Source organism: Furipterus horrens, unplaced genomic scaffold (genome assembly GCF_987537825.1).
Source record: "Furipterus horrens unplaced genomic scaffold, mFurHor1.1.pri manual_scaffold_6, whole genome shotgun sequence".
Classification (NCBI taxonomy): Eukaryota; Metazoa; Chordata; class Mammalia; order Chiroptera; family Furipteridae; genus Furipterus; species Furipterus horrens.
This window is the reverse complement of record NW_028327176.1, coordinates 96492013-96515413: the sequence shown is the minus strand read 5'-3', so window position 1 is coordinate 96515413 and position 23401 is coordinate 96492013. Positions and strand designations below refer to the sequence as shown.

Here is a 23401-nt window from a genome sequence, read left to right as displayed (position 1 = left end):
AGGCCACCTCAGGAGCCAGCCTCGTGCCTGAGCCTTGCAAACCCTAAATCATGGAGAGCAAGCAATGTCTGAATTGCTAAATGTGGGCTTCTCCTATACCCAGACTCTAAAATCCAGGTGCAGCCAAAGGGCTTATACAGGCATATCTCACTTTAATGCATTTAGCTTTATGCTTCACAGATGTGTTTTTTACAAATTAAAGACAAGACCCTCCACCAACAAGAGACTACAACTTGCTTTACTGCAATACTCACTTTATTGCAATGGTCTAGAACCAAACCCACAATATCTGGCATGTATGCCTGCACTTCACAGGCCCAGGTCTGGAGACTCTTAGATGACATCAGTCTTCTGACCCACCCCTCCCAGTGTCCAGACCCATCCAAAAAGGCTACAATGTGCCCTCCAGAAGCAGCCTTTCCATCCCCCAACCCTTGCCAGGGCTCTGGTACCTCAGAGTCACTACTGGGCCCACTCAGGCAGTTGAGGCAGGGCTCCAAGACCTCATGCCAAGGGAGGACCAGGGCCTCAGAGTGATCCAGCAGCCGGGTCATGACCCTGGTGAGGGGATGAGAACAAGTGAAACCCCTTCAGTCTGCCAGTTCCCCTCACTCCAAATGCACGGGCACCCAGACAGGTCCCTCACCTCAGCGTGGTCAGCAGCAGAGTTTTGTTGGGTCCAGGGGCATCCAGAGTCCGCAGAAGCAGGAGGAAGGGCTGGGTTTCCTGCTGGAGACGCTTGAGGAGTGGCCTCACGGCACCCCGGGGGCCACTGTCACGGCACAGAACACGCTCCAAGTCCAGGAGGAGTTCTGCAGATGGGCCCCCAACCAATGACCGAATCAGCAGCTCAGGGGACCCGTCCTGGCCCTGGGCACTGGGGGTCTCCAGTGTTGCTGCCCAGACACAAGGAAGGAAGAAAACACCTATGAAGAGGACTCACACAAATCGGTCAAACCAAGAAATAGATAGTTCCTGAAAATCACCCCCCAATTCTCCTCCCATTTGGAGGATGTCTGCAGTTTTTACAAAACTATAGAGAATTTTCTTTTACCTAGCTACATCTGAAAAACTTGTCTAGTATGGCAAACACTGTCACGTTTATACATTTTTTATCTCCTATGGCCATATAATTTTATTATTAAATGTGAACTATGCTGTTACATAAGCCAACAAAAGTTGGCTGTTACAATCACATCCCTGTACTACCTAGCATGGGGACTTTAGATACACAGTCTAAAAGATATATATTGCTTATTTCAATTTCCCCCCACACTTCTGTTTACACTTGTTTGTTAAACACAAAGGGCTTCCTCCCGTGACATCAATAGTTCATGTTTCTAGTCATAAACTTTCTGTATTGTAAATTACAATTCCTCTAAAAAAGGGCCTCTGTAAGTTACTTCAACCAACCATCGCTGTCGAACAAGACTGGGCCAAACCCACACCACGTAGATGGCAACCCTCACATGTTTAAAGCCTTTCGAAGAAGGCAATTTCCTTGTACCTATTCTAGAGTCTCCATCTCCTCTCGTCAGGAAGTTCTCTGTAAAAGCTAACTTGAGCATCAAAGCCCTCACTCATTTCCTGAAGCTTCATTGTGTCCTTCCAGTAAGGTGTGAGGGCACTGGTGGCAGTGCTGCTGGCCACAGGCTGGCACTGATTTCTCAGCAGAACCACCCCCTTCGCAGTGGTACCTGCACGCTCAGGACTGCCTGGTGGCTCTGAGTAGCGATTGAGCAGCATCATGAGGACGGTGCGTGTGGTAGGCATGGGTTCTGTCCCCAGTGCTATCCCTGAGTGCCTAAGCAAAGTGTCTCTCAGCTCTTGGGTTATAATCTGATCTCCCAGAGTGTGGTGGTTGCACAAAAGCAGGCTGAGCAGGATCAGGCCATTTCTGACAGCAGAGGAGCACCTGGGAGGAGGGAGTTGAAGGCAACAGAAACAGGAAGTAAATACACAGGGGAGAAGCCCTCCAGCTGAGGAAGAATGGACTCCAGGGGTCCTTGACCTCAGGTTACTCCTCCCAATCCCAGGAAGGTATGTCACTGCTCTCTGGGAGTTACCCTACCCCCAACCACTTGGCCTTTCTTCCGATGAGAGTCAGAAGGGCCACTGAAGTTTCACCCAGAAGTTAACAACATGAGGGGAGTTTCTGTGGAGCACATGAGACTTGGGCAGAGGAGCAGTGGTGACCGGGGCTTAGCAGGAGTTTGAAGTTTGGAGGGTGATGTCCTGACCCCTCAGTGTTTAGCATCAGGATCACAGCAGCAGGGATGGCAAGGAGCAGGCTCTCGGAGCCTGGGCAAGTGGCTGAGTCAATGCTGGCAAAGATCTCTCTGGTCATCTGCACATCAAACAATGGGTGGACAGAATCTTGGCTGGTCACAAGAGTGGGGATCTCCGAGGAACTGGCAATGGCCAGCATCTTCAGTGCCTGCAAGGGGGACATGGAAGCAGAGTTACGAGTGGGCAGAGCCACCATGCAGATCCAGGCCATTGTTCGAGACCTCAAATTCTGGGGAAGCTGAGCTGTTTGTAAACAGGTCAAGTAAAAGATGAAAACGGAAAAGGTAGTGGTAGGACATCAAATGCTTAAAAAACAGAAAAGAAAAAAAAGAAAACAAAGCAAACAAAAAAAAAAACCTAAGGCTCAATGGAGGTAATACCAGCCCACAATTTCTCTCTACCAGCAGCACCAAGGCTCAACAAGTGGGCTGCCCGCCCACTCCTGTAGCTTCCCCTCAGGAGGGGCCCCTTTACAGCACGAGTGGTCTTCAAAAGCCTTCCCTGAAGTGGTCTTCCTTCTTGCTTGACCACTCTTCCTTCTGCAAAACCTCTCTTCCCTTGACTTCCAAACTTCACGTCCTGCTGGTTGTTCTCCCCCTCTGGTGTTCCTCTGCTTGGCCTTTCAACATGGAAGTGCTTGCCTCCCTTCTCTTATTGCTCTGCACTTCCTTCCTAGCCCACCTTGGCCACTCCCATAGCTTCGGTTACCACCTATATGACAGCACTCCCAAACCTATGTCTGTCCCCTGGCCTCCAAAGCCAGTATGCCGCCCTCCTCAATAAGGCTACTTAGGTTGTCTGATGGACAAAGTGGTTGGAATTATAGGAAAAAATACTTGTATTCTTGTAGTGTGCAAACTTGTTTGCTGCTATTATAGAATAAATAAATAAAGAGGAACACTATACTGTTTGAATGGAAACTGTCTCTCCTGGTGAAAGAGTTGACTCTTGAGAAGAAACCACCTAGGAATTAAGAAATAATTCTCAGGATAATCCCTCTTCTGAGACCTAGATCCTCAAAGCAAATGCCGCCTCATGGTGAGGCTTTCTCCCTTTGGCTACCCCACTCTCCCCCAATTAATTGAATTCTGTAGATCTTAAGTTATAAACAAAATGATACAATATTGTTACAGGGCCAGAGTTTGAATTTAGAGGCAAATGCTGTGTTTTTGGTCATGCAGTTTGAAAGAGTCATGGAATTCTTTAAGTAGACATGGCCTGGATATGAGCGCTTGGCTGCTCTTGGGAGGAGCAGTACCTAGCAGGCCCATAGTGGAAAGTAGGCCCAGAGAGGCCTCCCTGCCTCTCCCTGGGACAGCCTACTGTAGAACATGTGCTCCTTCCACGCTGTTGCCTTTCCACTGTTGGAATGCATTCTCAGAACCACAACCGAGGCCTACCTGTCCCCCTCAAGGACCCTCAGGCTATGTAGAGCATACCCTGCCACATCCTACCAGTCAGCACTTATGTCTGGATCAGCCAGGAAGCCAATTCTGTTAAGCTTCCCTGGACGGGGGTCGCCCTTCCCCATCTCTGGTCCCAGGGCAGCAGAACAATGGCAGTGTTGGCTTTGTTTGAACCATATCTCGGAAGGGGTATTTTCTGTGTATGGGTACCACTCAGATCAAAGGGTAAAAAACTACTTTGTCATATCTAGAAAATTAGTCTTTAACAAGACACCTAACTGTAACTAAAAAGACATGGGAAATTCAAGATACCTAAAAACTCAACTCCTGACTTCTCCTCCAACATTCTCCCACCTAGTTAGTAAATGGCCGTCACATCCACCCTGCTGCTCAATTTTAAGCGTAGAGTCATTTCTTAAAGACATTTTTCTCCCTTTCTCCAAACATGTACTCAACCTCTAAGACTGTCCAGCTGGAACTCTTATATCCATCTGCACCTTTCAGTCCCAGGGTCTCCTCCATGGTCTAAATCACCATAGCACCTCAAGGTCAGCTGTCCCCCAGCCTGCCCATCGTGCCCGTCGCTCACTCCCGCCAGGCCCCATCCACTCACCGCCAGCCCTGCCTGCTGCACCAAGACAGAGGTCTTGTATTCTTGCATGCATACCAGCACAGCATAGATGCCACCCTCCCTGGCAAAAAGCGGGCGCCACTCATGCTTGGTCATGAGCAGGTAGAGGAGGCGCAGGGCCAGCACCACCACCATCTTCTCTCCCACCTGGTTGGTCAGCAGTTCCACCAGCATCTTCACTAGCTTCTCTCTGAGAGGAAAGAAATTGGAGTTTCCCACCCCAAGAGCCATGCCTGACTCTCCACCTAACCCTATAAACCAGGTTCCAGTCCATCCCCTCAAAGGCCTTTACAAGCTGCTTTTCTTGCCTTGGTCTCACTCCTGATCCCCTCTCCCCTGTAGTCTAACTGCCTCTGTATCCCCACTTCATGAAGGAGTCAGTAGAACAAAATGGTTGGTTACAAACTCTGGCTCATCTTTTCAAATAAATCTATACATTCAGTGTAATTCTAATCAAAATGACTAAAAGGTTTAAAAAAAAAAAAAAATGACAGGCAGTTTTGGGCCCAAGAAGAGAAAATATGTAAGAATGTCAAAAATGTTTGGAAAGAAATAATGGCAGACTTGCCTACTAGTCATCAAAATATAAATATAAACTTCTAATAATTAAAACTCTGGAAATAATACAGGGTAGCCAAACAGATCAACAGACGAGAAGAGAGACAAGGGCAGCATCTCAGCCAGTGAGGACAGGAAGGACCATGCAAAATGTGATGTGGAGACACCTGGCTACCCACCTGAAAAAAATAAAGCTGGAACTCTGCTTCACTACATTTGCAAAAATAAATTGCAAATATTTTTGTAAATATTTTAAAATAAATGTAAAACACAAAATCATAGGTATTTTTAGAAAATAGAGGGAAGTATTTTTGTCATCCTGGAATAGGATAGATCCTCTTAAGTAGGACACAAAATCTAGAAGCCATAAAAAGATTGAAAACTATAGCAACATTAAAATCTAACACATTAGCACAATGAAAGGCACTATCCACAAAGTTAACAGATGAGCATCATGATGAGTTAGCGAGAGGGTGCAGTGGAAATCCTGACTGGAAAGGAAGGAAGAAGTACTTTCAGAGGCCCTAGGTCACAGTGAGCATCACAAGAGGGGAAAAAAGAACAGGGCTGACATCTCCCTCCAGTCACAGAGATGCATATTGAGAAGGCGGCCTATGAACTATGAAGGAACACAAAAGGAGAAATTCTGGAAAAGAAGGAAAATAAAGGTACTGGGAAAGTTCTGTTTGTGTGTGTGTGTGTTTTTCCCCCCTTAAAATAGTCTCCACAGAGACTGTCAAAAGTTGCCAGTGCTGACTATATTTCATGTCATCATGGCAGGGTATTGGGAAAAGTTTTCAATTAGCAATAATCACACCTCGGATAAACCTCATTGGCTACGATACTGCCACTGCACAAAGCTTGAAAGTTCTGTTTATCTGTCTTTTCTCATGTGCTTTATGATGACCTCAATGTGATTCAAATACACTTTAAATATATATATTCCCTTCTGTAGTCATGATTTCTTACACACAAGTTAATACACATAGATAATACATATGAATAGGAGAGATATAAGGATGTTTACCAAAATGTTAACAGTGACTGTCTCTGCATAAAGTGTTTTCAGATGATTTTTACCTTCATAATTTTCTAATTTTTTACAGTAAGGATGAATCACTTTATGTTTAGAAAATAGTTAATATAATTTTGAAAAAAAAGGCAAGATATTTGAAACATAAGTAACAGATTAATATCCAGAATGCCTATAAATCCATTTAAAAAAGACAAAGACCCAGTAAGAAAGTAGGCAAAGGGTATAAACAGAATATTTATAGAAGAAACATGACAAATGTGTGCAAATATGCCTCTTTATGGAACCAAGAAATTAACAAAGGCAGATACCAATCATTTAAAATTTTGCCAATCTGATAGATCTTTAAAATATGCTAATATCCAGTGTTGGCAGACGTGAGGGAAATGGGTCCAACAGAACACTGTATTTGAATGTGGGCATAATCATATTGCAGAGTCCCATGCGGAGTGAAAATAATGAGGCAGCTCTATGCAGACTGACACAGCTTGCCCTCTTTGCTATTCTGGGTGCGGGGGAAAAGTTACAGAAACAACTGAGTGTGATTACATATATTAAAACACAAACTCAGGAAATGTCCTATATCCAAATACACTAACAAATGTAAACCTAGAGAAGTTCTGAAGGATATATGCCAGAATGACAGTGGTGCAAAGGAACTTTAGCTTTTCATTCTCTGTTTTTTTATAGTTTTCAGATCTTTTAAGATGAGAATGTATTTGTATATTATTTATATAATTAAGGAATAGTAAAAAAAAAAAAAAAAACCTTTCAAAATAGAAAGAAAGTAGCGAGGGAGGAAAAAAGAAGAGAAAATAAAGAAAGGAAAAAACTCAACTTCTAGAAACAAAAGGACCTAGGTTTCATTCCTAGCTCTGCTTTCTGTCAAACTCTGGGCAAGTTAGTTAAATGCTCTAAGCCTCAGTTTCCTCCTCACCCATACAGTGGGATAAGGATAGGAGCAAATCTTTCTCAGGTGATAGGACTTAATTAGAGAATGCGAGTAAAACTTGAGCTCAGAGCCTGGCTCCAACAATGTAAGTCATGGTAATACTCCACCCTCCTGCTCTGCTGCTCCTCAGACTGACCCTTCTTTCACCTCTAGCCTTTTAGTTCTTGATCTCAGAACTCCTTCCCACCCTGCTATTCCCCTGCCTCCCGAAAACCTCTTCCCCTTGCACCATTCCAACCTCAGGGATCTGTCAGGACGAACGAGAGGGTGGTCCCGCTCCGTGACCTCCTCCACAGCCTGGGAGAGGGCACACAGCCCTGAGAGCTGCAGGTCTGTGTCCAAGCTGGATATCTGCACAGTAGCCACAACAGCTGCCACCTGCTGGTCCAGGGAACTGCGTGGGCCTGGACCACGCAAAGCTCTAGCCATTTCTGAAATTGATGAGGGAAAGGCAGTGGCTTAAGAAAATGTGGCACCTCCGAGCTGGAAGTCCTTAAAGGTCGAGCCCAGTTATCTTCATGACATTTAAATACATTACTCATTACTGTAGCTTGCATTCAGAACTTAGCCAATTCTGTGTAAAGCATTTAATAGTCAAATAACGAAGATGAAGATACTCTGGATAGTGGGCCATCCTTTTCCAGGGTTACTGAAGAAAGGGAGCCGTGATTCATTAAATATAATCAAGGCCAAAGGAAGAAAAATGGATATATGCTTCCAAAGCATTTTCCTGTGCAAATGTGACATTACTTCACGGCTTTCCTTCTACCCTAATTACCCACTTCTCTGGGGGTCCCCCAGGACTTTTTCCAACTTCTTTGCCCTCCCCTCCCAGCACCTAACTCACCACTGGCTGCCTCCTTGATCTCGGGCAGCACAGCCATCCCCTCAGTCACAAGAAGCTGGTCAAACAGCTGTGAATCACTCTGTGCCATGGGGGGTTCCGTTTTTCCCTTGGAAGGCTCTGCCTCTGCTTTATGGGGCTCAGCCTTTGCTTTGGGGGACTCAGTCTCTTCCTCTAAGAACTTAGCCTCCAGCCTGGACTCCTCTTCTGGATCTGGGGTACAGGAGTGACTTTGTGAAGAGGACAAGCTGCTTAGTTCGTCAGGTCGCAGCCCGTACTTGGTGTAGATGTGGGAGTTCAGTAGGTCACGGAGGGTGCTCCCCTCAAACCGATTACTGAGAACCTGCAGCAGACCCTCAGTCATGTCTATGGGTACAGAGATTTCACCCAGGGCCTTTTCATCCAGGGTCTGTCAACAGAAGGGGGTATACATTTCAAAAACAAGCAGACACAAGGGTCCTGGGGACAGTGAATGGAAGAGTGGCCACCTCCTGCCATGCCTTCCTTGCATACCTTCTACATATCAGACCCTCAAAGCATTTGTCTGTCCCCCAGCAGGACCCCTCACACTCTCCAACCTACAGCACCAGCTTCCTCCTAAGCACTCCTGTATCTAGGACTTGAACAATCCCACCTCTAATCCCACTACCAACCCCCTAAGTGTCTCAGGCCTATAATACCTCATCCAGGTTCTCTCGAAGATTCTGAAAAATTGGCTGCTGCTCACATATGTCCAACCTCTTGATGAAGAAGAGCAGCTCCCACCACTCAGCCTGGGTCAGGTATCCCAATTTCTCATTCTTCTGAGGCTCAGGCTCGAGATACGGCAAAGAGTACAGCCCATCCACAGGCTTCCAGTCCCAAGGAAGGATTGCTGAGAATACATGCGTAGGAGTCTCAGCACCCACCAGGAATAGAGTGGATTTCTGAATCTCTGGGGTAGCACCTGGTTAGGAATGGCTCCATCCCAGTCAGTACTCCTCTGTTCAGAGACATACTGTCAATGTCCCCTCCAAGACTCACCTGTGCCCAACATAGTGGCCCCTGCCCCCTTCTCCACAGCTGCTGAAGCTGTCTCCTCAGCAGCTTCCTCAGGACCCAGGATCTCTAGCATGTGCCAATGCACCCAGTAGGTGCGACCCATCGACTGCCAGAAGACCTGGTACGGAAGAAGACAGAGGGAACAAGAACAGAGAGGGTTCACCCTCTGAGCCCTGGGCTGGGCAGCCTTGAGAGGACATGCTGGACTCAGACCTGGGGCGTACAGCCCTCAGACGCATACCTGGCTAGGCTTGGGAAGACCTCCATACAGCAAAAGACTCCCTTTCTCTATCAGGGAAGGGCCTGCCTCTCATCTCTTCCTAACCCTGATGGCCTCTGCTGCTATACTGCCTCCCAGCCAACTCCACCAATGAGGGGTTGGGGGCGTGAGGGGGTCTCAGTATATCAGTTCTGCTTCCTGGGTGTGAGTCTCTCCTTGACCTCACAGCCCACCTACTCCTGCCAAATTTTCTCAGCTCCCCAAATGCCCCCCTTTAATTGCTGATCCTCCTTTAACCATTCTAGTTCCTTTGGGAGTTTTCTCCTTGGGTGGCCTGCCAGGGCCCCTAGCTATGTGTCATCCAAAGAAGGTCCCTAACAATGTCCCACGGCCATGCCCTTGCTCACCTGCACAGGGGGCACACCGTTGTTGCTCTGCCGGAACTCGCCCTCATCCCCAGCACTGATCTCCTCGTAATCATCCAGCATCCGCACTCGCATCCCCGGCACCAGGGTCTGCTGCACATACTCACCATAGCCACTACGGCTAGAGAATTCATAACGCTGGCGGAAGGCCCGCCCTGGCTTTCTGGGAGTGGCAACAATGGTGGGGAGTGAAAGGCTAGGGCCCAAAATGCAGGGCTGAAAGATGGACCGGGATGGCCGGGGAGGCGACATGCTCCTTTCGCTGAAGTTCTGGGCCCAGCCCATGCTCCGCATCAGCTCAGAGATGAGGTTACCCACAGCCATACTGAACTCCAGCTCCTGCTGCCCCTGGCTTTTCTCCCAGGCGTACTCCTCCCTTGGGGACAGGGAGCCTGGGGCTCCAGCCCCTGACTCAGGACTGTTATTCAGCTGATCCAGCAGGGAAGTGACACATAGGTAGCGTTTCACCAGGGAGAAGAGCAGCTTTCCTGGGATCTGCAGAACAGTCTGTGGTGTAGGTTCATCTCCCAGCTTGAGCCCCTCTCCCTTCCCCTCAATATCAACCTCTACAGAAAAATATAAAGGCCTCATCCACATACCTGTAGTTCTCAAACTATGATTATATAAGAAACATGCAGAGAGTCCCTTAAAACAGATTCCTGGGTTCTAATCTCAGAAGTTCTGAGTGGGAAGGGGGAATGAACCTTCATTTTAACCATCTCCCCAGGTGGCTCTAGTGTTCATGCAGTCCCGAACCACATTTTCAGAAAGACCTTGAACAGCATTGCCCCCGCAGCTGCGAGAGTACCTGAGGCAGATGGATGCCCTCAAAGGTCATGCAGTGCTCCTCAGAGGATGTGGTCTCTGCAAACAGCTCCAGCAAAGTATAGCGGCTGTCAAAATCCATGTGCTGCTCAATGCCATCTTGCTGGCTCAGTGACAGAAGGACGTGAGCCCGACTCCCTGCAATCCACACCCAAACCGTATCTTCTTCCCAATCCTCAACACTTACCCTCTGCCTTTCCTAGACTCTCCATCCCTACCCAAGGCTTTCACTTCTTTGTGACCCAGACTCACAGTAAGGTATTTTACATGGTAGCCTGATATAAATGTACTCTGAAATATATATTGCATGCTACAAAACTTAAGTGCTACCTACTTGTATTGTACATTTTTAAAAATGTTGCTTGTCACTCACTAAACTGGTTACACAACCAACTAATGACTCTCAACCCACAGTTTAAAAATATAAACCTATCCCATTCTCTTCTCTGTCACTGCAGTGAGAATGAACAAATAAACCAGGTTCTATAATTTTATCCTATATAAGCTATTACTTATTAATCTATATTTTCCCTTAGCATTGAATTGGTATTACAGAGTTGGGAATTCCCTCCTCTTTCTGTTCTTATTCTTTATGGCCCCATTCTGTCCAGTGCTTTCCTTCCTCCCCTGGCTGTCTCTTACCAGCATCGTGGGCTGCCAAAGCCTGCAGCATCTTGCCTGCACTCCGACGGATCTGAGGCTCAGGGTTGCACAACATATGCATGAGAAGGTCCAGGGCTCCTGTCTCCCTGAAGACCCCAGCCAGGGGCCTGATGCTGGCGTAGGCACTGAGCACATGGATGGTGTGGAGCACAGCGGCTGTGAGGCTCGAGGTCCCACCTTCTGCCAGCTGCCTGGCAGCCCTCTGCACCAGTGCCCGTACATCAGCCTCCATCTCTCCTATTGACACATCATCCAGGCATCCTGGATCTCGGGGAAAACTTCCTGAACCTCCGGCTGGTTCACGCTGAGGCCCCTTAGACAGCGCCCGCTCACCTAACAGCATGGGGCAGTTGGCGTAGACTTCGGGGGCTGACAGCCACATGAGGATGTGCTCTGCCTTGCCCTCTTCTACACTCACTCGACCCACTTCCCCACACTTCAGGACACTCCATCGGATCAGGTATTCAGGACGCCCATCATGCCCAGGACGTTGTCGAATAAGTTCTTCAGGATATGCCTGCAGCCGGGGCCCCAAAGGCACCATGAGGTCCCCAGTGCGCTGTTCCCCCACCATCCTGACCTCCTGGGACACAGAGAAAGATAAACGCATTTTGGAAAAGGGGAAAGACTACATGGAGGGGGTGGAATCTTAAGACATAGATAGGGTGGGTGGTAACTGATAGGTTGCATGATGGAATTTAGAGGCCAAATAGAAAGGCCAAGAATAGGATGAAATAAATAACTTGAACATATCTGGGGATTTATAGGAGAAGGACAATGGAGTGAAAACAGATGAAATTTAAGGAATAGAAGAGGTTATGTGAAAGATGAGAATAGGCAAGGTAACAAAAAGAGCTGACAGTTAAGTAGGACAGTCTGGACAGAATAGCAGTGTAACTAAGGGATACAGATCAGGACTCAGAAGAATGACATGAATGAGCAGGATGGACAGCAGCAACAGACAGAGTGAGGCCAGAACAAGTGAGGCAAGTCAGGATGGGGAAGGGGCGAGGTCAGGGGTATAAATGACAGGGTAAAGCTGGAATGTGGATATAAAGAAGTGGGCCATGGCAGATACAGAGAATAGAAATGAAAGTAGGCTGGCCTGTGGACCCCCACATCCAGAAGGCTGAGTGGGAAAAGCATAGGAGAGTATCATAAAGGGGAAAGGAGTCTAGGGAGCCAGATAAAATGGAAGAAAAAGACCAGACCCCATCCTCCACTTATTCTCTATGTATGGCGAGGGTCTAAGTCGGCTAGATATAGATGAAGGTGGTGTTCGTGGAGTTGAAGGGTAGGGAATAAGGTCAGGAGATGCTGGTGGAGTTATTAGAGAGGCAATATAGAGCAGATTTCAGAGTCAAGATAAATGTGACTCTGAATTCTGGCTCGTTGACTTACTATGTATGTAGTTTTGGCCAAGTTACTTAATCTCAAAATTCAGTTTCCTCCTTAATAATATTCATACCTAACTCATGAAGTTGTAAAAACTGAAGATCACCGCTATAAGGCATTAGAACAGCCCCTAGCACATAGTGAGTGCTCAGTAAACATGATGTAATATTATTCTTAGATGGAGGAGAGGCAGTCCTTAGGTAAATGGAACATCGTTAAGCCAGATTACAAGGTAGCGGGGTGATGGCTATGCTAGTAATCAGGAAAAGACAGGTGTGATATAAAGCAGTGTAGGGGCACGGGGAATGGCCAGAATAAGAATGTAAGGTAAACCAGGATGAAAGAAATGGTGATCAGGACAGGGGTTATGTTGGGGTACTGGGATAGATGAGAATTTTAAAAAGATGTGAAGAGGACGGGAAATACAGGGTGTGGACCTCCATGGAAGCAAGGATTCAGTTACCAGGGGGCGGGGCAAGACTGGGAGGTAACCAGTGACTTGGTGATGAACAACTGATCAGCAGGGTGAAGTAGAACAATCGGATAGGCCTAAATTTGGGGGCACGGGTTAACTATTAAGAGCAATAAACCGAGATGTGAAGGTGAGGTCTGGACACGGGAGTGAGACAGCAGGTAGGTGCAAGTACAAAGGTCAGGCCCAAGCTTGCAGACCAGAAGAGACGGTGCAGGCCAGAACGGCACGGGCTTGTGCGGTGGGGTGATGGGGGTGGAGCGGTGGGGTGGGAGGTGGCGCGGTCACAGGAGGCTGACAGAACAGGACAAATATCAGGGAGCAAGACCTGGCTCCCGTCGTCAGCCCCACAGAAAGTGGGTAAAGGACCGGGGAGGGACAGGGAACGGATCCGGTTCGCGCACAACTCCCGTCTCACCTCCCACAGCCCGGCTCTGCTCTCCCTGGAAGACCGCGACAGGTCCCGCTGTCCTGGCCCCGCCCCTCAGCAGCTCCCTTCCGGGTCACACAGCGAGTGCTCGCCTCGCCAGGCGTCTACGGATCCCATCGCGGCCCAGGGCCCAGCAAGGCAGAACCGTGTGCAAGTGGAGCATGCGTAGTACCCACGGGCCCCTGGGGCGGAGGCGGGGTTTGGGGGGGTGCTGCAGGCGGAGCCCGCGATTGCGGTCACGTTGTTCCCGTCTTTGCACCTCTAGGCAACGCTTTACATCCACAATCAACTTTGAGCCCCTCCCCACCCGTGAGTCTGCCTTCCTCATCCCCCTGAAACCTAGTGACCCACCCTAGAGCTGTGCTTTGGGTTTTCACTAGGTCACGTGGCCATGAGTTTACCAAACCCCTCAGCAATGCTTTAGACTGGTTGAGTCATTTTCTGTTTATTAAAATCGCTTATCTCTGTGTTGACCTAAACACCTAGCAAAGCCATGCACATGAAGTCCCCAACCCTGTGAAATGTTCCTTAAATTGTACAGAGTTCAACAGCGCAAAGCACCCCTTAGCATTGCTGTTGTTCTCAAGAAACAGCCAGGCTTCCTCCTCAGAGCAGCAACTTTTGGGGTTTGATTCGTGTTCACACCTCCATCTCTTCCTAGATAGAAAAACAGAGGCAAAGACCCCACAGTCTGTGCACAAAAATGATACATTTATTGAAAGAGTATTTTTTTTAATACAAAAGAAAGCTCTGTACATAGGACTGTGACCATGTCCACTATTCCTGGGTCAGCATCCCAGGGGAAGTAGAAACCACTAACATACACACCCCACATTCACACATACACATTCACTCGAGCACACACACACATACACACCCCAGAGCCACCAAGGAAGGGAAACACCAAGGGTTGCTGCACATGTAAATGCCACCTTATCCCTGATGCACAAATGTTCTCCCAAGGCTATGCTCACACAACACACATTATAAGCACTTTGCCTGATTTCACTCACTGGGTCTGTCTTTTGTGGGAAGGAGAGGAAGAATTCATCAGTCTCCTCTCCTGGGTGGGAGAGTGGGGAGTGAGTGAGTGAGGGTGGAGTGAAACGAGCAGAGAAAAGGGCTGGGCAGTTACAGACCTGAGTCCCAAGCCCCCCCCACTCTCTGGCCCCTGATTTGCCATGCCCCAGCCATGAAAGCCACCTATAAGCCCCAGCTGTCTCCAGGAGAAAACCCAGAAAGGCAACTTCCATCTTTGCACCCCAAATTGGGGCAAGACAGCAACGGGGGTTAGAGGTTAGGGGGTTCTCAAAAATGTCGGCAAATCGTCCCCGTGATAACTAGGCTGTGCGTAAAACCTTCCCCCACCCCTTTACCTAATCACCGAAGCAGGCTTGTTCCTACTGAAGGCAGACGTAGGGTTAATAGAATTCCACCCCATCTGCTGCCCTGTTCTGAAAAAGCTTCCTTTCTGGATATCCGTGGTGCAGGCGGGCTCTGACACAGGGCAAAAGATCCTACCCGTGTGCTGGCCCACCCTGAAGGTCTACCCCAAAGGGGGCAGAAAGGGGGTGGGGCACGGCCCCTGTACAAATTACATAAATACTGAGGTTACACTTAGAAAAATAAAGTCATTTTCTTCAAGGCTTTTTGTCTTAATTTTAAAAAGTTACAGTAGCTGCTCACTCCCTGGGAGAGCTGCCCATATCTGGCTCCCCTATCGCTGCACTCAGCCCAAGAGCTGCTCCCCTTTTTTCTGACCCCCTTTCCTGCCTCTCACCCCCTCCCAGACCCCACCCTGCTCACTGCAACTTGGGCCCCAGGTAGCTGCAGGCCTGGGAAGCACAAGGCTGCAATGCCCATGCATGTGGCACAAATGAAGTCAGTTTTCTCTACCTGACACCCTCCCACTCCCACCCCCACATTTGGTCTCCCTCTTCCCTCTCCCTAGCAACAGCCCTAGAGGGCAAAAAGAGGCCCAGAGCTGTGGGTCACCCTCCCCACCCCGTTGGGGCATGGCCTGAGGGCCCCTCCCCCGGTTTTTTCCTGGAAACAACCCAGGACCGGGCAATCCCAGAATCTCCCCCACACACTGGTGGGCCCCAAGCTGATGGGGTAGCTCTGTCCCCAGAGGCCCAGCCAGTTCTGGGGAGCCCAGGGCTCCCCAGGGAAGGGGAGCTTGGGCAGGGAAGGGGACGAGAAAAACGCCATAAAAAAAGTTAAATATTTTAAAAATATATATTTATAGATTTGTTTTCACTTCGTCTCCTCAAATAAAAAGTTCAAAATCAACTTTAAGTAAAGCAGCTGGGAAGAGAGGGGGGAAGACGGGGAGAGGGAACAATGATGGTTCCCTCCAACCCAGGAGCCCCTGGAGTTCCAAAAGGAGCGGCAAGGCAGGGCAGGCAGCCCTAGGAACCTGCTCCACGCACAAGCCCAGCTACTTGGGAGCTGTAGGGGCAGTGGGCAGTGGCGTGAGGGAAGAAGCCCCATCTCCCCAGCTGGCTCCCTGAGGGGCATGGGAAGGGCTCTACTGACCCAGCCTGTGGCAGACACACTGCTGAGCGGGGTCTCAGCAAGAAGGCTGGGCAGAGGACCCCAACTGCTTCCTCGGGGGTGGGGGGACACAGTGCCTAGTCCCACAGAGATCTGTTGTGGGAAGATGGGGCACGGTCCCACTGGGAAAGCTAATACTCATGGCAAACATGGAGCCAAGCTGGCAAGGGCAGTCTGAGGAGGGAGGGCAGCCCCACCATCAACAGAAATGGGAGGTGGAGCCAGAAAGAGGGAAGAGTGAGGGAGGACAAGGTGGAGAGTAGGCTGGCCCATTTCTTTGGCTGGAGTGAGAGGGCTCAGTCCTGTGGCTACCCACTGCTCCTCCCCGCCTCCCTCCTGCGGCCAGTCAACATGTGTGTAAAGAAAACGTGAAAAGGCAACAATAAATAAGTGGTGCCATCCCTTGGGCCATCTGTCCAGGGCGGCAGGGCGGATCAGTCACTCTTGGTGCTGTGGGCGGCATCCAGGTTCACCACCTGTAATTCGGTGAGGTTGCTGCTGCTGCTCCCGGCCTGCTGCCCTATCACAGCCATCTGGAGGGAAGTGGGTATGTAAGGAAATGAGGGCAGGAACTGACCAGCCAGCTCAGGCTCCTCCTACTTGCCTGCCTGCCCACCACAGGTCTGACCAGGAAAACAGGCCTCCTGGCTAGGGATCTTAGCTTTGACCAACTGGTAATAGAATCCCCAAGGTCAAGATAAAGAAGAAGCTGCCTTGCTGGGATGGGATGAAAGGGGCTCCCACCTACCTGGTGAAGCTGAACTGCAGAAACAGGGATCTGCACTGTCCCAGATGGCGCTGTCAAGAACACCTGGGGAACACCACCTGCATTGGAAAACAGGAGATACTCAAATTGCTTGCTCAAGAAAACTTCCAATTATTGACAAATGACTGGGTAAGTCTCAGATATAAGTGTCCTAGAGTGAGTGTCCAATTGTGTCCAAGTATGCGTGTGGGTGTGAGTGTCCAAGTGGACAGACACTGGTGCCAGAGTGTGTCTGCAAGCATCCGTGTGTGTATATCTGTAGGAATATGTGTGGACATCCTAGTTTGTGTATGTGTGTGGGTGTATATATCTGGTGAGGAAGGGGCATTTGAGAGAGAGAATGTGTGTGTGCAAGGGAGGCAATGGTCCTTTCCTCAGCCCTGCTCCCCAACTCACCTTGATCCTGGACCTGGCTGTGGGACACCTGCATGGTGGATGGCGCCTGGGAGAAGGCATTGAGCACGGTGAGGCTGCCATCAGCCAAGCCAGAGGTGGGTGCATACATCACTGCATGGGGGCTAGGGTACATCATGTGGCCGCCCACAGTTGTGGGCACAGATGACGTCATGATGGTGGCAGGCAACGTCACTGAAAAATACAGACACATGTCAGGAAGGCTGATAATGGTCCCTACTGATATCTCCCATCCCACCCCCAGGAATTTTAAGCCTCCAGAGCCCTCTTGCTATTTTCCAGGTCAGAGGCTAGATAAGACTTGTTCCTATGCTCCCTGTCATTGCCTAAGAAAAGCCTTATTTTTTCTTAAGCACAACAGCACCAGCCTTCAATTCTATCCTATCACATTGTGCTATTCAATTGTCTATCTGCTGAATTCTCTATTTTAAGACCGTAAGGTCATGGGAGAAACAAAAATTACAGTGACTGACCCAACCTAAGGAAGCTCAGATATTCTTCCCCTTTTAGGGAGCTGCATTATCCCATTTTAGCTTGTCCTCCTTATCCCTCTCCCTAAATGCATGGCTAACAAATGCACCTTTTTGATAAGCCTTTCTCAAATATAAGTGTGCATATAGTCACCTAGAGTCATTATTAAAAATGCACATCTGATTCAGTGGGTTTGGGGTGAGGCTTAATAGTCTGCATTTCTGTCAAGCTGCAGGGTGATGCCAGTCCTCCACAGATTACACTTTGTATAACAGGGCTGTAAATAACAAGAACTTAAAAGTAATTTTATTTTGAAAGTGTCTCATCATTTCTGAAATGATTAGAGACACTGAAGAGATATTATGGCTACTCTGAAGCTAGGACACCCTCCCACAAGGAGACAATTGCCCAGTAAGTTCTTCCTGGTAATTAAGCAAATGTGACTCTTTGGACAAGTAACTTCTCCTTTCTGGGCTTCGGGCTTCCCATCTGAATGAGGAGGAAGGCAGCTTCAGTGGTTCCTAATTTCTTCCTAGACTTCACAACCCTACCGCAGGACAGGGTTCAAAACCCAGCCATCCCCACCTGCCTTTCCCTTAAGAATTAGGATAAGGGTGAAGCCAAAAACCTCAGTCTCCACATTAAGAAATTCTCTGAGCACCTGCTGCTAGGTCACATGAAGGAGGCAGGGCAGGGAGGTAAGAGAGCTTTGGGGTATACCTGTCCCGCTGGAGGAGGTCTGCGTGAGGTCTGTGCTGCTGTCGCGAGAGGGAGACGCTTGCTGTGGGGCCTGGTGCACCTGAATGGCCTGCACTGGGACCTGTTGGGCCACTGCTCCACCTATGAGACACAGAGAGTTAGCTGTATTCTGTCCTACCCAGCTACCACCTGCACCAAGCACCCTCAAACACTCCCAAGCTCAGGGTTGGGCACACTGCTCCCTGGCTCCCATCGCTATCTTTCATGGGACCCAAAGAAGCCCTTTCTATCCTGAGTCTTGGTCTCCAGGGGCTTCGATCTTCTGCTTTTGTTCTTCCCTCCTCCTCCTCCCACTCCATGCCTTGCCTCTGTCTTCTTCAGGGAGCTGGCATTGACCCATCAAGGTCATGATCTGTCCTCTAGTCAAGGAAGGGAAGTGACAAAATGTCCCTGTGGCAATGGGAGGAACAGGACTGGGCTGGCTAGACAAGGTCAGAGCATATGGTTGAAACTGACTGACAAGGATAGTAGGGGTCTCTGTGGGGAAGGGCATGCTTGCCAGGTGGGACATGATAGGCCCCCCAGGCCCTGGTTCCCCGTTTACCCTCTTCTGAGCAGGAGAGAAGTTCTCCTTGTGCCAGCCCTAAACACACTCTTAGCATGATCAGTTTGCCCCTTGTGACTCACCAGGCATAAGGGTGAAGCTGGTAGGCAGCTGCATGAGGCCCCCGGAGGAAACGGGCCCACTGCCTGTACTCTTCAGCACAGTCCCGTTGGCACTGCTGACAGCACTGGGGCTGACACTAGCAGACACTGGTGCCAGGTAGTTGGTGATGGGGAAGGAGGGGCCACTGCTGACTTGCATGGTGGTAGAGGTGCTGGGCGCTGTTTGGATGGTGGAGGTGGTACCCGGCAGGTTGGTGACTGTGAACACTGGTTTCAGTGAGTCCTATACCCAGAGTAGAGATGGAGCAGTGAGCCTCTACCAGACCCTGCTCCTATAGAAGCTTAGTGTGAATTGACAGCCCAGACTAAAACCACTATTCTTGGGTTCAAATCCCAGCCCTGCCATTTACCTGCTGCTTGGCCCTTCGGCAAGTTATTGAAATGCTACACTCCAGTTTCCTATCTGTAAAAGGATAATACCTACACCTTAGATGTAAAGAATAATAGGTTAATACACATAAAGAATTTAGAACTGTGCCTGGGACTTAAAAAAAGCAGTAAGTATTTCCTGCTCTTATGATGAGGACAATGATAATGTCATTGTCATAAGTCCCTGAGTTCTCTGTGGCCAACACATTGGCTGAAGAATCAGGACACCCAGGGCCTGTTCTGAGCTCTGATGATGACCATTTGTGTGATCCTGGGAAAATTACTATTTCTGAGCCTCAGTTTTCCTCTTTCGTAAATATGAGAGGCTGGCTACCATGCCCTCTTTAAAATGGTCCTTCCAGCTTAGATTTGCCAGGTTTCTGAGATAGGGACTAAAGAGTTTTTCAGAGAACTTAGGGCTTGAGAGAGAGAAATCTTAGGGGGCTGGCACTTTATGACAAATACTTAAGATTTAAATTACCAAAAGAATTCATTCATCCAGCAAGATTTTCTGGGAATAAATGAGCCGTACTGCTAAGAGCCTGAAAATTATTACAGATGCCACTAAGGGGGGGGGGGGGGGGAAGTCTAGAGCACTGACTGTCCCCTCAGGGAGGCATTTTTAGAAGGGGAAGGAGGAAGCCAGGAGCTGAGCGCCAAGCCCGGAGAACCAAGGGGGCTCAAATACTGGGGGTTGGTCAGCGCGGGATGTTTGCTAGGTGGACTAGCTCAAAGCCCCTGATTGGTGGAGGTGTTGCTAAGGCAAACAGTGCTGCTCCCTCCAATTGGCCAGTTAGTGAAGGACCACCCAGAAGGTGGAGTTTCCCAGAGGAACTAGGAAAGAAGCCCCGCCCCCTCTCCTTACCGGGAAAAGGAAGGGGGAGGCGTAACTAGGGCCGACATCCCTAGCAGCTGGGAATACACTCCTTAACGTGCCCAGGTCCCGACTTCCTGTAGAGGTAGGTGGCTGCCTAGTAAGGTAGTCTCCAGCCCAGTCAGCCAGCCCGCCTGCACAAGGACCCTGGAACCCATGAGTGCTCACTTCCTACTCCCGGTGACCGGCCTGCCGGGTGGGCAGGGCTAAGCTACGTCCCCGCCCCCAGCGCGGGGAGACAGCTGGCGGGAGGAATGCAAGGGCCCTGCCAGCCAGGCGGGCTGCAGGCAGTAGGCCGGCGTGGAGCCGGAGCCGGCCTTATATGGGCACGGAGGCCGCCCGCTTATCTAGTGGGCCGGCCTCCTGTCAGGATAGCGAGGATGGACACCTGTCCCCTAGGATGAGGGGTACTAACCCGGCCCCACTCCACATCAGTGGGCACCTACCTCCTGTCCTTGCTGAGGGAGAGAGAGGGACCCCCTCCCCTATCTGCCGGTCAAGCCCCTCCCCTTCCTTTCCCTCAGAGAGGGGACCCAAACACACCTTGGTCTCCCCACTGCTGTCGGACTCAGACACCTGGTAGGTGAGGTCTGTCTCTTCGAAGCCCGTGGCACTCATTCTCTGGTCTGTGGTGGGGTCTGAGCGGGGTGGAGAGTCTGGCGAGTTGAGGCAGGTCTGAATCAGTGCCTTGCCAGTCTCACTGGTAATCATGGGCTGCAGTTTTCGAGTGGCAAAGGTATACACGTGGCCTGTCTCACTGGCCACCAGCAACAGCACCTGTGTCCCTGTCAGCGTAGACAGTTCATAGGCCTGGGGATAAGGAGGAGGAGATGGGTAGGTCAGCAAAACTTTTTATCTCTACCTGCCTTGGGAAGTAGGAAAGAGAGGTAGTATACAGTGGCCTCGAGCACCCACTCCCATATTGGCCTTCCTCTCCTGTGACTCTAGGGGGAGGTCCTATCAGAATATCTGAAGAGCTAGAGAGCAGAAAAACCCCATGCCCCTTCTCTAGAAGCAGCCCTCCTGACCTGCAGATATCCCAAGCAAACAGTTACAATGCCCTGGTGATGGAACATATGACCTCAGGGAACACAGAAGGGCTCAGGTAGTGCTCCTAAGTGCAGCTTGGTGCCCGGCCTGGAAGAGAAATGGCTCCCATCCCCTCCGTACTGTCATAGGGACCAGGATGAACTCACTACTGTACTGGAAGTCACATAGGACATCAGGGATAATGTTTAGAGTTTAGGAGCCACCTAAACTAAAATGTCCCATGCTTCTTCCCAGAAACTGCACAGGAGCTAACCTGTTGCCATTTGTCCTTCTGCCCTGTAATACTGTGCTAGCCTTTTTTTCTTTGTCTTGATACAACAATGTCTTGAGTGATGGGAGACGGGGGTCTAGGTCAGCAGCTACTACCCTGCCATGAGCCCAGGAAGGGGAACTTCAAGGATGCTCCTATAGACAGTATCCTCACTCCCAACAAAGTTCCATGAACCCACCTTGGAAGCAGCTCTAACTTTTATATGGGGCAGATATAAACAGCCAATGTTTCCAGGATCTCAGCTACTTGTTTCCCAGTTCTTCTGCTTCCATCCCGGCCCATGTTTTCTGTGCCCCAAGACAAATCCTTTCCCTACCCCTTTTCACTGGATAATCCACAAGAAGATTTTCTAGGTACCTCTGCAAACTTCCCTGCCCTCCCACCAAACTCCATGCACAGATTCCCCCTAGGGCTGTAAGTACCACTTGTCGGACTGATTCTGAAGCCTGTCCTGCAGCAGTGTACGGGCTTCCAGGTTGCATGGAGACACGTTCAGGGCAGCATCGGTTCTCCTGCCTTTCTCCCTTACCTAGAGCTCTTGCGCCCCTTGGCTGTCCTTCCAGCCAGCACTACTTCAGTGGTGCCCACCTTCCTCCTACACATTCCCTCCTTGTTATACTGCTCCAGCCTCCTCACCTCCATACCTTCTCTTCTGCTCCCTGATTTTCTGGCGACCTTTCCCAAACACCAGAGCCTACTGAGGCTACTGATCTCTGGGTTTCATTAACCAGCTCCCCGGCAGCCTCGCAGCCTCCCATTACCACTCCTCACCCCTTCACTCCGCAAGGGCCCTGTTCCTCTCCCGCGCCCGTCACTCCCACCTTGGCGCCTTTCCCCTTTCCCTGACGTTCGCCGCTACTCCCCTCTACCCACATTTCCCTGGCAGCCCCTCCCCTAATACCCTCGGGGGTAATAGTCATCCCCTCCCACTCACCTCCTGCGGACTCACCGCCTCTCACCTCCGCCACAGCTCTGCTTTCCTCCTGGGCTCCCCCAGAGCGTCCCCACCCTCCCGGTTCCCCGTGGTCGGCCAGCCTCCCGGTCCGGTACCTTCTTCATGATGCCCGTCTTCCTCTTGCTGAAGGTCGTGTAACGCCGCAGCTTGTTGTCGATGAACTCCATCTTGATCTTCACGCGCCCCCGAGTCTTCTTACCCGGCTTGGCCCCGCTCACCGCGCCGCTCACCGGCCCATAGCCCCCGGTGGCCGCCGCCGCCGCTGCCTCAGGCCCACCGACTACCATGCCGATCTCCATCTCACTTAGGCTTCGCTTCAGGCCTCGCCGCTCCGCGCCCAGCTCCTCCTCCTCGCCCGACTCCGAGTCGCCCTCACTGCCGCTGTAGAGGGCCCCCGCGGTGGGCGCCGAGGTGGTTGTCGCTGCTGCTGCAGCCTCCCGCTCGAGGCGTCCCGGCCCGAGTCCCGCGCCGTTCCCGGGGACCCGACCCCCGTTAGCCCCGCGAGTCCCGCCGCCGCCGCCGCCACCTCCACCGCCCGGCCGCCCCGTCGGTGTCCGGTTCAGGCTGCCCCCCAGGGCCGAGCCCCGGCCCAGCGCCGTCGCGGCCCCAGCTTGGCTCGGTAACATGGCGCTCAATGCAGGAGGGCGGACAGGCCGTCAGCGAGGAATGGGAGCCGCCGCCGCCGCCGCCATCGGCTTCCCAGCTCAACCCGACGCTCCCGCTGTTGCTAGTGCCGCTATCGCTGCCGCTGCCGCTGCCGCCGCCGCCGCCACTGGGCACCCCGGGCCCCTGCACGCCCGGGCCGACCTGGGCCCTCACTTTCCTGCCCCTGTGGCCCGGGTTGCCCCAGGCCGCGCGGAGCGCCCCCTGTCCGTATGCTACGGCGGCGCGCCCGGCGGCCGTCAGCGTCCCCCGGAGGGCAGAGGCTGCTGGCCGCCGCGGGGACGGCGGGTGGAGGGGGCCGGGACCACGCGCAGGCGGCTAGGGATCCCCCGACCCTTCCCCCCATATAAAGAGATACAATGTTTCCTTTTATGGCGAGGTCGCTCCTTATATGGTGAGCCCC

At 50.8% G+C, this 23401-nt stretch overlaps 2 protein-coding genes and 1 non-coding gene across 3 annotated transcripts in view; all 3 read right to left on the bottom strand.

Moving 5' to 3' along the window:
* CUL9 (cullin 9) overlaps window positions 1-13241 on the bottom strand; it is a 42686-nt gene extending 29445 nt beyond the window's left edge. Inside the window, exons 1-13 of the mRNA XM_090282452.1 lie at window positions 13173-13241; window positions 10867-11470; window positions 10208-10362; window positions 9382-9894; window positions 8737-8872; window positions 8394-8587; window positions 7717-8122; window positions 7108-7300; window positions 4309-4516; window positions 2241-2437; window positions 1698-1915; window positions 647-896; window positions 453-558 (exon numbers count right to left, since the gene is read on the bottom strand). Coding sequence (XP_090138578.1) covers window positions 453-558; window positions 647-896; window positions 1698-1915; window positions 2241-2437; window positions 4309-4516; window positions 7108-7300; window positions 7717-8122; window positions 8394-8587; window positions 8737-8872; window positions 9382-9894; window positions 10208-10362; window positions 10867-11461 — 3171 coding nt within the window. The 5' untranslated portion in view covers window positions 11462-11470; window positions 13173-13241. The remainder of the gene's footprint in view (window positions 1-452; window positions 559-646; window positions 897-1697; window positions 1916-2240; window positions 2438-4308; window positions 4517-7107; window positions 7301-7716; window positions 8123-8393; window positions 8588-8736; window positions 8873-9381; window positions 9895-10207; window positions 10363-10866; window positions 11471-13172) is intronic.
* Window positions 5606-5746, bottom strand: LOC150007042 (U4 spliceosomal RNA). The gene has a single exon (XR_016512096.1). It is a non-coding gene; the product is annotated as a U4 spliceosomal RNA (small nuclear RNA).
* A 633-nt stretch (window positions 13242-13874) lies between the features above and the next one.
* On the bottom strand, window positions 13875-23346 carry SRF (serum response factor). The gene is made up of 7 exons (XM_090282449.1): window positions 22431-23346; window positions 20603-20869; window positions 18778-19039; window positions 18112-18231; window positions 16903-17094; window positions 16489-16565; window positions 13875-16273 (listed from the first exon to the last, which is right to left on the bottom strand). Exons 1-7 carry the CDS (start codon window positions 22959-22961, stop codon window positions 16175-16177), a joined length of 1548 nt encoding a protein of 515 aa, XP_090138575.1. The 5' UTR covers window positions 22962-23346; the 3' UTR covers window positions 13875-16174.
* Between the last annotated feature and the right edge of the window lie 55 nt (window positions 23347-23401).

Bases quoted from the DNA above. Each gene is read 5' to 3' on its own strand.
- SRF (XM_090282449.1), bottom strand. From the start codon at position 22,961: ATGTTACCGAGCCAAGCTGGGGCCGCGACGGCGCTGGGCCGGGGCTCG. The intron at 18,232-18,777 runs GTGAGTCACAAG...TGTGTCTCATAG, and splicing joins CAGCTTCACCCTTATGCCTG to GTGGAGCAGTGGCCCAACAG. The intron at 16,274-16,488 runs GTAGGTGGGAGC...ACTTCCCTCCAG, and splicing joins CTGCAGTTCAGCTTCACCAG to ATGGCTGTGATAGGGCAGCA.